At 40.4% G+C, this 16,272-nt stretch overlaps 1 protein-coding gene across 1 annotated transcript in view; it reads right to left on the reverse strand.

Annotated features, from left to right (window-relative positions):
• Window positions 1–16,272, reverse strand: part of LOC126237026 (pseudouridylate synthase RPUSD2) — an 882,831-nt gene that overhangs the window by 94,426 nt on the left and 772,133 nt on the right. Inside the window, exons 4-5 of the mRNA XM_049946770.1 lie at window positions 14,047–14,134; window positions 3,854–3,975 (exon numbers count right to left, since the gene is read on the reverse strand). Of these exons, the coding sequence (XP_049802727.1) occupies window positions 3,854–3,975; window positions 14,047–14,134 (210 nt within the window). The remainder of the gene's footprint in view (window positions 1–3,853; window positions 3,976–14,046; window positions 14,135–16,272) is intronic.

The raw sequence follows: 16,272 nt of genomic DNA on the forward strand, positions 1-16,272 counted from the left end.
CCACCAGTCTTCTTCTTTATCATGATGTCGGGAGAAGGCAGACATCTGTTTTTCTCCACCTCCATGGTGAATTTAATACTATTATGATGCCATTGAGGTGGTTAAATAGCCAAATATGTTGTCCGCATAGCAGTAGTACACCTTCCATTTCACTTTGAGAGCCGTTTCTTTGAAGTGTTCTGTGTATGAGTTTGCAACAAATGATGCCGGGGGCAAACCCATGGCAACTCTGTCCATCTGTTGGTAGAATTTCCCACCACATTGGAAGTATGTGACAGGGAGTGCATGGCGGAATAGTTCTACTGTGTCTTCATTAAAGTGGTCCCTTAGTAATGTCAAAGTCCTCAAACGGTACCCGTATGAAGAGGGATGTGACATCAAAGCTGACCAGAATGTCACCTTCATCCAGAAGTGACCTTTGAAGTTTTGACATGGATTTCAAATAATGGAAACTGCAGGCTGGAATAGCAACTACTCAATATGTCATGTAAACTGCTGGATTTATTTTGTAACATGACTGGTACATATTGCTTCAAAATTCTGTGTCAGTTCAGATGCACTTATTTCTTACATAAAGTAGGCATCATAAACTCTTGGGAGGTGGCTGATGATTCTTATGCAAGGAAGCGAATTCTGGTACAAGTGTGTTTACTGTCCGGCTGTGGCAGAAAAGGTTCCTCAAGACATGGGTGGCAGACTTGCGAGGCTCCCAGGGCCAAGTCAGGGTAGACCAGTTGTTGAACTGTGAAGTGGTTGTTTCCTGACTCAAAACCTTATGCATGACCATAGAAGTGCCTAAGTCATCAAGTGCCCACTTGCCATCACATATGGCAAATACCTATTCAGCATTGATGCCAACAAGTACACAGACTTTTCATTTCCCTAGCAGCATGAGAAAATTTGTACTATCTCCACAATATTTCTGTCTGCTCAATCCTTTTATTGCCCTTCGTACTAGATACTGTGCGTGGGCTATGACTGCCACTAGTAGAAAAAAAAAAGTTCAGAATCTTTACCAACCTGATAACAGAAAACTGCGTATTTGTTTGCCACGTCAGAGAAATTTCAGCAGTGTTCAACTCAATTTTAAGCTTCAACACAAACTGGTAACAAGCATGCTAATACCCCTCCAAAAGGAGTTTTGGTTTGGTGTTTTGCTCACTACAGAGTAGAGAATCTTGATTTGCTTCCTGGCTATTGACTGTGAAATTTGAAGTTGTGTTGCTTTGGCGAAACAGCAGATAGCATTAGGTGTTAGCTATATTTCTAAGTTCATATTCCGAGCAGCTCACATTTAAGAACTTCACTGTGCATCTACAATTAACAGTTTTTTACGTTATTTCTCTTTTGATTTGAAAATGCAAGCTGGCTAGATTAAGGTCTTTATTTTTTTTCTACTTTTTTTTAACAACTTTATTCAAAGTACTACATAATTAGCTAAAGGTTTTCATATTAGTTTTCTGTGTTCTGTTTCTTCACAAAACGCAAAAAAATTCTGGAACATTCGTAATTTTGCAGCAATGGTGTGATTGAGTGTAATTTTACATTAAAAGAGAAGTAACACAAAGAACTCTGCATTCTACATGCACAATAATAACTTTGCACTAAGATTTCATGTTCATTTTTAAATATTGAATACAAATTTGGTAAATGTGAAACTCCGACTTCCATTTGTGACTCTTTATTTTTGACAACTTCTCGCACAGTTAAGCCACCATTATTAGTAAATACAACCAGACATACACATGTTTTTGATGTGGTTATGTTTCTTTTGTGCACAGTGCAATGATATGTCGTACAACTTGCATGTTTTATAACAGTGCTCCAAATCAGTTACTAATGAAACCAAACTTAAAAAACTGTATATTTTATCATTTTAAATTACTAGTATGTTCATATCTCTAATAAAAAACAGTTATTTATGGAGCAATGCTACATCTAATGGAACTTTGTTACTCAGAAAGTACAAAATAAAGGCTTATGAATAATGACTTTTGAATTTACAATAACAGAAGCATGTATATATATTGTATTAAATTGAATTATTTGTGTTTTCTGTTTTATCTCTCTTGCTCTCCCCCCCCTCCCACCGCCCCCCCCCCCTCTCTCTCTCTCTCTCTCTCTCTCTCTCTCTCTCTGTGCCGCACAGGATTAGCCGAGCGATTGCTGGCACGGTAGCTCAGTGTGTTCGGTCAGAGGACTGCTTGGCCTCTGAAATAAAAAAACTGAGAAAAGGAATCAACGATCAAGTTGAACAGACATCTGGTGACGTCCGCCTAGACCAAACGCAATGAAATGTATTGGACAAAAAGGCGCTGCAGTCATGGACTGAGCGACTGGTTCCGGCGGAGGTTCGAGTCCTCCCTCGGGCATGTGTGTGTGTGTGTGTGTGTGTGTGTGTGTGTGTGTGTGTGTGTGTCCTTAGGATAATTTAGCTTAAGTAGTGTGTAAGCTTAGGGACTGATGACCTTATCAAGTTAAGTCCCACAAGATTTCACACACATGTGAACATCTCTCTCTCTCTCTCTCTCTCTCTCTCTCTCTCTCTCTCTGTGTGTGTGTGTGTGTGTGTGTGTGTGTGTGTGTGTGTGTGTGTGAGTGAGAGAGAGAGAGAGAGAGAGAGAGAGAGAGAGAGAGAGAGAGAGAGAGAGAGAGAGATGTTTATTTAACAGGCATGTATATTTGGCAATATCAATACAATACTTATTGTCTCCAGCTGGACAAATAAATAAATAAACAAATTACATGAGAGGTAAAGACGACAGATGAAACAAAATGAATTAACGGATGCCTCTAGAAGGAAAAAGGAGATGGGGAAAACAGAGAGAAGATTGTTAGATGACCTGACGACTTATGCAGAACCATCTCCACAGTAAAAAATAATGTACGAGAGACATAATCTATGAAACTGATAGAAACATTATGCATTGAGGAACACTGTCAGATAATAACAACAACAACAACGGGTAAAGTAATAACTATCAGATAGTATGATACCCTTCTGGACTAACTAGGTAAATAATTACATGAGAAGAGGCATGGGATCCAAAAAATCTCTTCTAGACAATGGCCCTGCATGTAAGACGCTTTTGCAATAGGAACCTTTATGGATATGGAGTACAAATTATTGGAATGAATGAATAAATGAATGAAGCAGAACATGCACACTATTAAGCAGATTTGGCCTGTGACTTGCACCTATTACAACATCCAAAACGCTTGTGGCTGGAAAACACATTGAGTGTAATGAATAGGCGAATATTTTGCTGACCTTCCAGAATCGCAATTCCAGGGATGCAAACAAATCACCGGGAAAATATTAGGTTTGCTGGTCTATAAAAGGCCAATGCAGAAAAATAAATGCATTTTTGACCCCCTCCCACCCACCAAAGAAAAAAAGTCTTGTCTGTCTGAGATATGTTCACCTTGATCTTGTATTTATATTTGCAGTCTCCCATTCTATGGACTTCTAACGTGCCTACATCGTTCAGGTGTTTCTTTTCACTTCTTTTAGGAATGTATAGGAATATCAGTCTGGTAAAATGTAGACACCTTGCAGTGCCCAAATGTTTTTCTTTCTTGTTAAGCATATACATTCCAGATCTGCACAATTCACTTCAGTTAGTGTGTTAATTAATTTTTGGCAACTGCCAAATGATTAAATTATGGTATCCTATCCTTTATTTTGTTACATTCCATTTTATGTTTAGATTTCTGCTTTTATCATATCACAGAACATAATGTTTCCTACATTTATAATAAGAGCATTGTTGTATACGACTGTTCGGCTTCCCACACTTACGATACCAACTCTGTACAAAAAGCTGCGAGATAAAAAATTCGAAGTACTTACATATTCTTCCGCGGGATGCGCACGAAATTCCCGCGCAAAGACATCGAGGATCTTCTCACCAACCCATCTTCCTTTAGTAAATGTGGTGAAAGTGAAGTAGTACGGATACACTTTGCGAAGACCTGTAAAAGTGCAATTAAATATTATGAACCAAGTTTAACCAATTAACATCATATTGATTCCAAAAAATACATGATTTATCACAGTTTTGGCGCAGGGAACAGCTTTCCTTCACAAAAATTTTAATTTATCTGTGATTCCCATTTTACAGAACATTTCACGTTTACAAACAAGGTAAGTAAAAACAGTCCTGGGAAAGTCTACAGAGTGAGAATCATTAAGACCTCTGAGGTGAGGACGACAGAAGTTTTCTGAAGGAGAAGCACTGGCTTCGACTCCCACAGCTAGAAGAGATAACAATGTTATGCACTTTACAGTGTCAAAACCACTCCAACTTACAAGTGTTGCACAAACACCAAAATTACATATCAAAATAAGTGACTGCGACATAGAATATAATTCAAAACGATCAACGAAGGAAAGGTGAATGGATCTAATGGGATACATACAGTATGTCAACGAATCTGCTACTCTTCTAGCAGCACCTGCCTGTCGTAGGCGCTGGAGGGACGAAATTATTGTAAAAATAGGCTGTTAACTTCCATTACTGAGAAGAGTTGTCGAACAGGTGCACACAATACCTAGAAGGCGATCGATGCAGTTCGACATTGTCACCTAATGAGAAAAATACAAGCGCACAGAATAACACACAGGTTTTATGATTTGACAGAAGAGTTTCTAGCAAACACAGGGTGTACATAAAGTCCGAGAACACTTTCAATTATTTATTGCGCAAGAACCAAACATTGTACAGATATCATACATATGTCATTTTGAAGAGAAACCCTGAAAGTTTTTTTCATGTATACCGCCACAGCGTAGTTTGGTAATCTGTCGATAGTGCTAGTCGCAAACATGGTGAGTTCAGGTGCGGGGCGAGCTTTCTGTGTGTTGTGGAGTTCGATTAAAACAAGTGTGCTGCAGCTGTTCAATGGGTGTTTAGAACTAAGTACGGTAAGAAGCCACCAACAAGAAGGCCATTTACCATTGTCACAACAAATTCTTTACGACAGGTTGCTTGTGCCCGGCAAAGAGAAGCGGACGTCCCAGTGTGAGTGAAGTGAACGTGGAGCGCGTACGAGAGACATTCATAAGGAGTCCAAAGAAATCGGTGCGTCGTGCATCCCGTGAACTCGAAATGGCTCCAGTGACAGTGTGGAAAGTCCTGCGACGGAAGCTCTCTACGAAACCATTCAAATTGGAGCTAGTGCAAAAGCTCAATGACGACGACAAAGACAAGCGTTTTGAGTTTTGTTCGTAGCTGCAACAATTGAATGAGGATGGAGATGGCATTGTTGATCGCTTAATTTTTAACGACGAAGCCAGTTTTCACATTAATTGGAAAGTGAATAGGCATAATTGTCGAATCTAGGGTACAAAATGGTTCAAATGGCTCTGAGCACTATGGGACTTAACTTCTGAGGTCATCACTCCCCTAGAACTTAGAACTACTTAAACCTAACTAACCTAAGGACATCACACACATCCATGCCTGAGGCAGGATTCGAACCTGCGACCGTAGCGGTTGCGCGGTTCCACACTGAAGCGCCTAGAACTGCTCGGCCACAACGGCCGGCTGGGGTACAAAGCATGCACACGAATGCACTGAATTTGAGTGTGATTCCCCAAAGGTAAATGTTTTTTGTGCCTTGTCATGTCGAAAACTGTACGGGCCATTCTTCTTCGCCGAGAGCAGTCACTGGATATTCCTACTTGGACATGTTGCAGCAATGGCTGATGCCTCAAATGCAATCAGACTCTCTGTTCATCTTTCAGCGGGATGGGGCTCCACCCCATTTTCATCGTGAAGTTCGTGGGTACCTAAACACGGAGCTACTGCATCAATGGATCTACAGAAGGGGACAGCTATTTCATGAGATGGCCTTCCCGATCACCAGATCTCACTCCGTGTGACTTTTTTCTTGGGGGACACATTAAAGATCTGTTGTATGTACCGCCTCTAACATGTAATGTAGCAGAGCTACGCGAGAGAATACAGTAAGCGACTACCACAGTCGATGATTCCATGCTGGGACGGGTATGGCAAGAAATCGATTACTGTATTGACATCTGCCGGGTCACTCATGGTTCGCATATCGAATGTTTGTAAAAAAAAACTTTCAGAGTTTCTCCTCAAAATGCAATATGTATGAGATCTGCACAGTATTTAGTTCTTGTGCAATAAATAATTGAAAGTGTTCCCAGACTTTATGTACACCCTGTGTAACACAGCATGTCATTCTTACCAAAGAGAAATCTTCAGATGTAAAAATAACTTGGGAGAAGCAAAAGTAATGAAACGAGGGACAAGCATACATCTTATCCACTCAAATTTTTTTTTGCTTGATTTATCCCCCGTGTCGTTTCTGTCGACAGAAACTCGCAAAAATTGGGCTTCGAAGTGCCGGTTAACGTAATAAGGGCGTTGTGCACCAAGATGTATTTTATTGCTAAAATTCTGAGCGCGTGAGTTTCTAGAAGAGATACTGAACATATTGCGTCCTCCTACACATATGAGGTCAGTTCAAAAAATTTAGGGGCATTCATAATTTCGCACTACTGCTGTGATGCAGCGCCGACCAGTGTGGCGCTGCAGTCTGGAACCGCGCGACCGCTACGGTCGCAGGTTCGAGTCCTGCCTCGGGTATGGGTGTGTGATGTCCTTACATTAGTTAGGTTTAAGTAGTTTACGTTGGTTAGGTTTAAGTAGTTCTAAGTTCTAGGGGAGTGATGGCCTCAGATGTTAAGTCCCATAGTGCTCAGAGCCATTTGACCCATTTTTGTGATGGAGCGAAATGCGGGTGACATCCCTACACACGCCTGTGTTTAATGTGTAACTGCCGGAAGGTTCATTGTTGTGTGTAGAGTTGTTAGGTGTATAATATTGATCATATGCACACCATAATTTCAAGTCCTTATGTATGATCCCAGGTGAAGGATTATAAGCGAAAACATTATAACTGGGATTTTTATTTTATAAGCGAGAAACTGTTGCGAAAACAATCATCTCTGCATACATTATTAAGTTACAGCTAAGCGATTATGGAGCACACGCCCAACAACGAAATACACTCACGTCAAGATTATTTAGCTGAGTGGAAGAACGCCTTCTGATCAACGTGCCTCGCAGGGACCTTGTTGTACAGTTAAGCTTTGTTTTACCGCTGTGTATCCTTCACAGTTCGGCTTAATACATTTTTAACTAGCAATGGATTTCGGTTACATGCTTTCTGTAGAGTATGATATCTCTTTACACATGGTGATAACTGGCAGCTGTGCTGGAGGCAGGGGCAGTGGCAAGGGGGGGGGGGGGGGGGGGGCTATAGCCACCCCCCCCCAGCCCCCGTCAATGGAGTATCATATTACACTGGATAAAATGACTTCAGAAATCAGCGAATATATTACTCCAACAGATTCAATCTTCTTTTCTTATAATTATCTAGCAATTTAGGTTACAATGTATTTCAAACACACTTTAACAAAAGAATAAGAGCGGCAAAATAGCTTACTATCTAAACCAATAAACATCATTTAACTTAAAATGGGCGTTTTATTATTTATTAATACACATTTTTTTACCCAGAACTTCAAAACAGTTACCAAAAACTACTTTAAGCAAAACCAAATTATACTAATTTGTCGGTGGAGGACCCCAACTCTCCTTTTGTTAAGCATTATTATTATTCCTTTCCCCCAACCCCCCTCCCCACCATTAGCCCCTCCCCCCCTCCTTGACCGACTTCTAGAATCGCCCCTGCTGTGAGGGATTTAACAATTATTCTCAGCTTTTCATGCTCTATAGCGGTAAGTAGCACGACATATCAAACAACATATAGTGTTAATGTTTTGTGTTAATTTGTGTAATTTATGAAGCGGGTGTGAGGTCAGGTTTTGACGAAGAGATGTATGGTGTTTCTACGCCAAAGAAAAGGAAGATGCAAAGAGGAGAGTTGCCAAAAAATGAGAAACCCGAGGGCAGGCTTCAATAATATCGCACTGCGCGGGGGGAGCATCCAGCATTTCGACCATGGGTACCAAAGGACCCTAAAAATTGCAGTAAGACAAAATGCAAACACTGTAATGCTTCTATAGTAACTATTCTAACTGTATTAAAGAAACATGTGCAATCCAGGAAAGCATACAATAAGATGAGCGGTATCACTGAAAAATCATGAGCAACTTTTGCAATGTTTTTGTTTAAAGGCATTATAGCGCTCAACAAACCAACTACAGAAGCTGAGCTTAAAACTGCCACGTTCCTTTCAGCTCCAGCTATGTTAAAAAGTGTGTTTTCTGATTCTAAGAAGTACAAAATGATGTTATGAAAAGGTAGGAAAGCACAGCTATTATAAGAAATACTATTACTCCATCTCATATAAATAATCTTATTTCCAAGCCTCAAAAAGTAAAGTTCTTCATTTTGACGTATGAGAGTGCCGATATTGCTTCAGTCAGTTCTGCTTGCTTTGTTGTGTGGTTTTATGACAGAATGGAAGGCCAACTACTGAGCAAACTCATCAATTTGACTGAAATAATGGATTGTCTTCAACTGGGGCTAACTTGTATCACTCACTCGTGCCCGTTAGTGTAGACTGTATTGTCTGCATAGATTTTTTTCTTTAATCGAATTTTTATGTTGTTCACAAATTGCAACATCTTCTAAATTTTTCACGCTAAATAATATCATGGAACCATGGTCTTTACTGCATCTACTTCTCACCAAAAAGCAGTTCTGGTAGCTAGAGTACAAGGTTTTTGTTAATCATGCCTTTTGCGTTCTCGTGATGGTATGTCCACAGAAACATCATCCCCTAACACATGTTTCTTTATATCTAACAGAAAAGTGAAATACCAGTTTCACAGATTTACTTTCAAAGATGTTAATTTGGCACAAGGTACATTTAGCTTTTCATAATTATATGCTGTTTAAGAACTTTTGAAATGCTTTTAGTTATGCCATGCTTAAAATGTATATAAATACAGACCTAATTAAAGGACAATGTATATATTTTTCAGGTTAGACAAATATCATCCAATGATAGTGTGCGTTTGTATGGTGCTTTTAACGGACATCGCCCTGGCAGTTCTATCACTTCCGCATTCCACAGCAGAATGCGACAGAGCATGCAGGTAAGATAAAAATCATTATTGCCAGAAGACTGCAAGCTGTTTGGTTGTTCCCGTTACCGTCCTTACTGGCAACTAGTGAGGTTATTTAATGAATGTGGAAGAGTGAGAGATGAGACATCCCAGTTTCCAAATTTTCAAAATTATTTTTTAAAATAAATTTCCTTTTTAAATTTTTGTTTTCACCAGGATATTCATAATAAAAACTATGTTGAGAAACGCTGTCTATCTCTATTATTCCACCCGATCAAGGCTGTGATTGAACGAATGACCACTGCTCACCTTGACCCATCGAAATATGTAGATGAAATTGAGCTTCCAACTATGTCAGACTATTATACTGAAGTAGATGACATAGAATAGATTCGTGCAGATAGTTCTAGCTGTGACACTGTTCATTTTTATTTTTTGCTAAATAGTTTTAATGTTTTTCTGTAACTGTGGAACATACGCCAATTAATACTATCAGCGTAGGTCGAGATAGTGGTTGGTGGACAGCGTTTGAAAAATAAAAATGTATGATATTTTCACTAGTAGTATGATATTTTTGTAGTGGGTTGTATGATCCATTTACGTGAAACTCAAGAAAACCTTTACAGAGACACACCAAATAATGATGCAGGATGGAAGTTACAGGTGACCCTCGTGCCCTACGACGTCTACCGACGACGCTCATTTCACGAACGTCAGCGAAATTGTGAGTGCCAATCGAAGACTGACTGTCCGAGAGATTGCAGAAGAATGTAACATTTCAATTGGATCATGCCATTAAATTCTGATACAGCATCTTGGAATATGCCGCCAACTTCGTTGCACGGCTCATGAGTCAAGACTAAAAAGACGTTCTCCTTGCAGTCTATGAAGAGCTTTTGGATCGCGCAAATAAGAACGAGATATTCCTTAAGAGAATCATAATTGGTGATGAGACATGGGTCTACGATTATGATGTTGTGACCAAGGTTCAGTTTTCACAATGGATCGGGAAAGGTTCTCCTGTACCAAAAAAAAGCTCGTCAGGTCAGGTCACGTGTAAAAGCCATGTGGATAATTTTCTTTCACTCTGAAGGATTAGTTCATCACGAATTCGTGCCACAGGGACAAACTGTTAATCGATGGAACTTCCGGCACGTGTTGCGATACCTGCGAGAAAATGTGAGAAAGAAGCGGTCTGAAATATGGCGAGAAAATTCAAGGCTCTTGCATCACGATAACCCTGTTGGTGCGTACTATTGCACTAAAAACTAAATCACTGTGTTGTCTTATCCTCCGTACTATCCAGACCTGGACCATGCGGACTTTTCTTTTATTTCCAAAGTTGAAAACCTCGTAGAAAAGACGAAGATTTGCGACGATAGACGAGATAAAAGAAAATTCGCAGACGGCGCTTCGCGCAGTTCAGTTCCGGTCCACTATCTTCTAACTACTTCTAGTGGGAGAAATGTATCCTTTAGCCGAAGGCATTTACTACGACCATCAGAGGGTAAGGAAAGATCGTATTTCGAAGGAGACAATACACAATAAGTAAAAGGTAAGCGTAGAAAAATTTTGTGGACAAAGTTCCGGAATTTTTTGAACAGTCCTCGCATCTCGCGAAACGACCCCGAAGATGAAATTTCATTCAAGCTCATACGGAAGCTTACCGCCAGACGTTCTTACAGCGCATCATACGCGCCTGAAACAGGAAAGGGGGAAGTGGCTTGAGAAGTATGGACGTAGATGTTCCCACTTATTTTGCGCCAGTTTTTACGCGCACGTTTCAGCGGAACTTACCAGCGAGGATTCAAGATACATTAAGACTGCGCACGCTTCTAGTATGAAAACAAAAAAATGGTTCAAATGGCTCTGAGCACTATGGGACTTAACATCTGAGGTCATCAGTCCCCTAGAACTTAGAACTACTTAAACCTAACTAACCTACGGACATCACACACATCCTTGCCCGAGGCAGGATTCGAACCTGCGACCGTAGCGGTCGCGCGGTTCCAGACTGTAGCGCCTAAAACCGCTCGGCCACCCCGGCCGGCCAGTATGAAAACATAAGAATGCCGGAGATCAATTGTAAAAGTTACAAGAGCCGGCAAACGTGCTTGATTACAGTTTGCCTTACTGTAATACTTCCACAGCCCCACTTCTTTCCATGAAAGCTTTGGAAATGGTTAGTAGTACAGGAGCGAAAAAAAAAAATTGAACTGGGCGCGCGCCAACAGATAAAACAGCCGCTGCTCAGCCTTTTATAACACGTCCTTCTTTCATGCGGTTTAAAATTCCAACTTCAAAAATAGTTTTTAACTTGTCTTTGCATGTTTGTTTTCAGTAGCATTTCATTCGCCTCGGGTTACTTTCTGTTACGGTCATCAGTTTACAGAAACGTTCGCTTTACTTACACAGCCCGCGTATTTCCGTTTCGTCACAAGCAGTTCATTTCTAATGTCCCGCATTTCGTCTCCACTCCCCTTCCGCAGACAATAATATTATTAACACTTTCCTGGATCTTAGTTGAGGCCGTTTATAAGGAAACCGGCACATTTGTGAAGGAACATTCGACTTTCTTTATCCTGTGCATCTTTCGGTACTATAGTCAGTTTAAATTAGTGCGTTTCATGGCGTTATTAGCCATTTAATTTAACTTACTGTATTTGCATTCACTGACGTGTGATGGCATTATATGCTGAGGTAAAGACTGGTTCACGTTCTTAGCTTTCACTGCACAAAAGCGTGTATTTCGCTTTTTAGCGTCTTGACTATTCCCCAACGCTCCCCCCCCCCCTCCCCTTCGTGTGTGTGTGTGTGTGTGTGTGTGTGTGTGTGTGGCGCTGGTTATCTATTGCGCAGACGAGTATTGTAGGTTACTCCTGAGTGTTTTGTCAGTCAATGGTTTTGAATTTTTGATGACCCACGCTGATCAGAATAATGCTGTGTAAACTATATTCCACGTGGCGCTGATAATTTGCACCAACTGATGCTCCAGCTTTTTAACAGTAATCTCGAATGACTGAAGTGCATTACGACACGTCTGCCATCAGCGACCATTCCTGCTACTGCAGGGTGGACCTTCAATAACTCAGCTGCAACCCTCTGAAGTGAATGGATGAAACATTCAGCAGAATCACACTCAGCCACTCGAAAACCTTTTTAACCATTTTAGCGCCATTGGTAAATATCTCAGAGATCCGCGATAGTATTACCCTCCCCTGCAGTATTTTCTTCATACTGAGAACCTATAGAAAAAGATTCTCAAATCCAACTGGAATCCAGGAGGTACTGATGAGCACTGCAGTCGGGAATTCGATAAACAGGTACCTACTTAACGCTATTAATCATCTCATATACGGGTAAACACCTTGCTGATCAGTGCTATAAACGATTCAAAACAAAAGAATAACAGACAAGGCAAGGCTCTGCTCAAACCCGCTTTTTCTTTTCCTTCCGCGCCACGAGAAACCTGAATTCGGTACAACAAACAAACGGCAAAATCATTATTTCCATTTTTTTTATATATAAAAGATTCCCAATAATGGCATTTGTCGTAATTTATCTAGCAACTAAAAATTATTTTCAGTAGTAATCTCAAATAACAACTGCTGAAAGTGATCACAAGTCATAACAAATCAAACAGTTAAGTCAATCAATCAATCATTTGCGTCATTCGCTCGCTTTACTGGTTGAAAGAAGATGCCCGAGTTTACCAAAATCCGCCCGATCGTCCGCGCCTGACTTTCACGTCCTTACTCAGACCTACACGTTATGACAAGCTCTGTGGCAATGATCCAGCCGTCCGATATCCAGTTGACAGGATGGTCGGACATCAGGTATCCGGCCAAATAACTATCAGTTTCATCTATAATTTTTCGTACCTCGGCACACGTTGATTCGGACGACTTCTTGGCATTTGAACAGCACGATTGTTGAAATTCCCAAAGAAATTTTAGGCTGCACTGTCTGTGACCATAGGACGTAGTGCACTGATGAGAATCGTGGAAGTTAACAAGCATGGATTTAGCGTGTCAAAGTAAACAGAGCACAGTCTCTCGCCCCCTGCCCGCTCTACACGTTTAAAACCACTAACACGTACAAGAAAACTATGCAGTAGCTTAGTGATCCACGCCGTCCCGGAGGTTGTCATGAATAGCAACGCAGCCACAACGAGGTACTGACACTATTCTTGTGCCACATTTTCACGAGTTTTGTTCACGTTTTTGCGGTTGCTATAGGATTTGCAGGTTACAGAGTCTTTGTAAGGATTTGCACAATTTAAAGCAGTCTTTGATTGCAAAATTTTTCGGTCATTTTATAACCATTTTCGATCCGTATGATCATCATCAGATGGGTCTGTCTTTCTAAATGAAATTCAACATAATCACAGTGAAGGACACAGCAAACAAATATTCAAAATTTGTAGAATTTAAAACAGTCTTTGATGGCAAATATTTTCAATCTCTGTTCATTAATAGGCTCACCAATTTCTAGTCAATAGCAACACAACTGAAGAGGATGTCATGCTCCACTTCTGAGAAAGAGCTCGAAGGAATATTCCGCTAAATGATTTAAAGATTATCTCAGATCCCTGCTTGAACAATTTGAAAAACGAAAGAAAATCAAACCATTGCGGCCAAGGACCTGATTCTATCCGCCTCTATTACACTTAAAAAGTCGGCAGCGGAATGAATGCAGTCGAAATGTTAACAGCCCGATCAACACCTACGTTTCAGATAAGCCGACGCTAAAATGACCCGTAAACACATTAATATTCACCAAGCTTACGCGGGAGAGACAGTCCCATTAATTTTAGAGTCCAGTGTACCTTTACCACACATAATCAGGGAATTACCTGACAGCAGCTCCCATTAAGTGCGACCCACGCCTGCGTCTTACAGTTATACAGAATTCAATTGACACTTACAGCAGGATCAAGGGAATATTCGAGCAGATGTAATAGGCAGACTTACCATTTTCAATGTAGTACGACGTCTCGTTGTAGCGGTCGTCCGTAAAACCTGGCCTCTTCGCTTTCAAAGCCTTCGTCTCTAGTTTGGCCTGTGGACAGAAATATTCATAAGAATTAATTAAGAATTGCCCATAAATGGAAACACAGCTATTTATACACATACTGTTCATGCAGTGCGTGGCAAAACTACACCGTAAACCTTGCGACAGTATGAAGCCTCTGTAGGGGCATGTGCCACTCTAATTTGTTAAAAGGATTTCCATCTCAGGAAATGCGTCGTGCGGTAAATGCATCTCGCCAAACAAGAAACCGCCGGGTTGAATCTCCGTATTCATACACCGAGTCCGACCGACAGCGAGCGACGGCTCGTACAATGGCATCGAAAAGGCAGTCGTATTGCGCTGCATGACACCTCGTGCAGTGAATGCTAACTGCATCGAAAAGGCCAAGGACGCCCGGGCCTGACGAAATCGTTAGAAAAGTTAAAGACGGCCACGACTTGTGTTAAGCTCTGAACGAGCCCGTTCAACAACGAGAAAAGTTAGTCTTCTCAAAATAAATTGCTAAAAGCTCGCAAATCAACATGGTCACTGGTCTTCGAATAGTTTTCGGCGTGGTTCTGCGTAAGATTTACTGGGGCACCATTAACGTTGGCTCCAACAATCCTATTATCTGCATACTAACACAGCACTTGTCAAATTTCTATGCTGCTGCAACTTTCTTAATGTGTCAATACGTCTTAACGCATTCTTATTTTTATGTCAGCGCACCTCGTAGTTATCAACGCTGTATTGCTTCTTTTTTTATTTTTTTCCTCTTCGGTAGATGGCTTAGGAATTCTATTACCATCAATTTGTTGTGTACTTTTAGTCCGATTATCCTCTATCTTTTCGCCACGTTTTATTTTTTTCTTTCTTCGCTATAATTTTCCTAAAAAGTTGCACATATTTTCGTAAGACGCGGATAGAAATTCAACAAATCGCCATTCTCTCTCGGAGCACTATCATTTGGCTTCGACAGAATTAACCTAAGGGTGTGATTTCATTCCATAAACCTGCAAAATTACCTATTTCAACACATCTTACAGAAGCGAGACCTACTGGTCGTGGCTTATTAACATTTTAGTCAAAAGCTACGGATGCAAGAGTTGGTTCTGCTTAAGTGCTGAATAACTGTTACTCCAGCGATTTGCAGAGTTTTATAGGTGAGTCTACATGTGAGTGACGCCACTGTTATATAGTTCTGTGAAAACTGAGATGTTACAACTGATATTCGATATAATTGTGTACGGAAGCGTTGATATCTCTTATTTTGCTGTTGATTCTTAGGCCTGAATGGCGTTCTGTGTTCTAGAGTTAAAGGCCGCTGCGGTTAGATACCATACACGCTAACTTTTTTTCTACTGACTAGCTGACAAAGTGAAGAAAATCAAATGTTTCATCGAAATTAAAGCTCGCGAAATAATATTTTACAGTCTCGACTAATTCTTATCATTCATTTATCTGTTCACAGAAACTTTGCAGTGCATACGCTGTTGACCAGACATTTGGCAAACAACATATCAAGCTGTATTTCGCTCTGTCAAGTATTTATAGCAAGTAATACTTTAGTATTCTATATACGTTAAAACCTGAATGTTTCATAGAAAAATAAAAAGAATCATGTAGCAGAGGTATTTACACGATGCAGGACTTTGCACAAACCAATTCGCAGCAAACATGAAGAATTGTATTTTTAAATACATCATTTTAGAATAAACGTATTTTAATAGATAATCCGCTGTGTAAGTTTCTGAACAGTGCTATATTCAAATGGGTGGTGGTAGTAGTAGTAGTAATAGTAAGTATCCGTCATAATTTCGCTTATACTTTGTACAGTAGCACTCAAAAGTATTTGGATTAATTAAAAATAAATATGAAATATGCCAATCAGTAATTTATTTCATTGATGGATATTCAGTGTTCTACAGTATAGTGACCAAGTAGCCCTTGTTCGCAACATAACAAAAAAATGGTTCAAATGGCTCTGAGCACTATGGGACTTAACTTCTGAGGTCATCAGTCCCCTAGAACTTAGAACTACTTAAACAACCTAAGGACATCACACACATCCATGCCCGAGGTAGGATTCGAACCTGCGACCGTAGCGGTCGCGCGGTTCCAGACTGCAGCGCCTAGAACCGCTTGGCCACTTCGGCCAGCCGTAACATAACAGAATGTAATTTCTT

The sequence above is a fragment of the Schistocerca nitens genome, chromosome 2 (assembly GCF_023898315.1).
Source record: "Schistocerca nitens isolate TAMUIC-IGC-003100 chromosome 2, iqSchNite1.1, whole genome shotgun sequence".
Lineage (NCBI taxonomy): Eukaryota > Metazoa > Arthropoda > Insecta > Orthoptera > Acrididae > Schistocerca > Schistocerca nitens.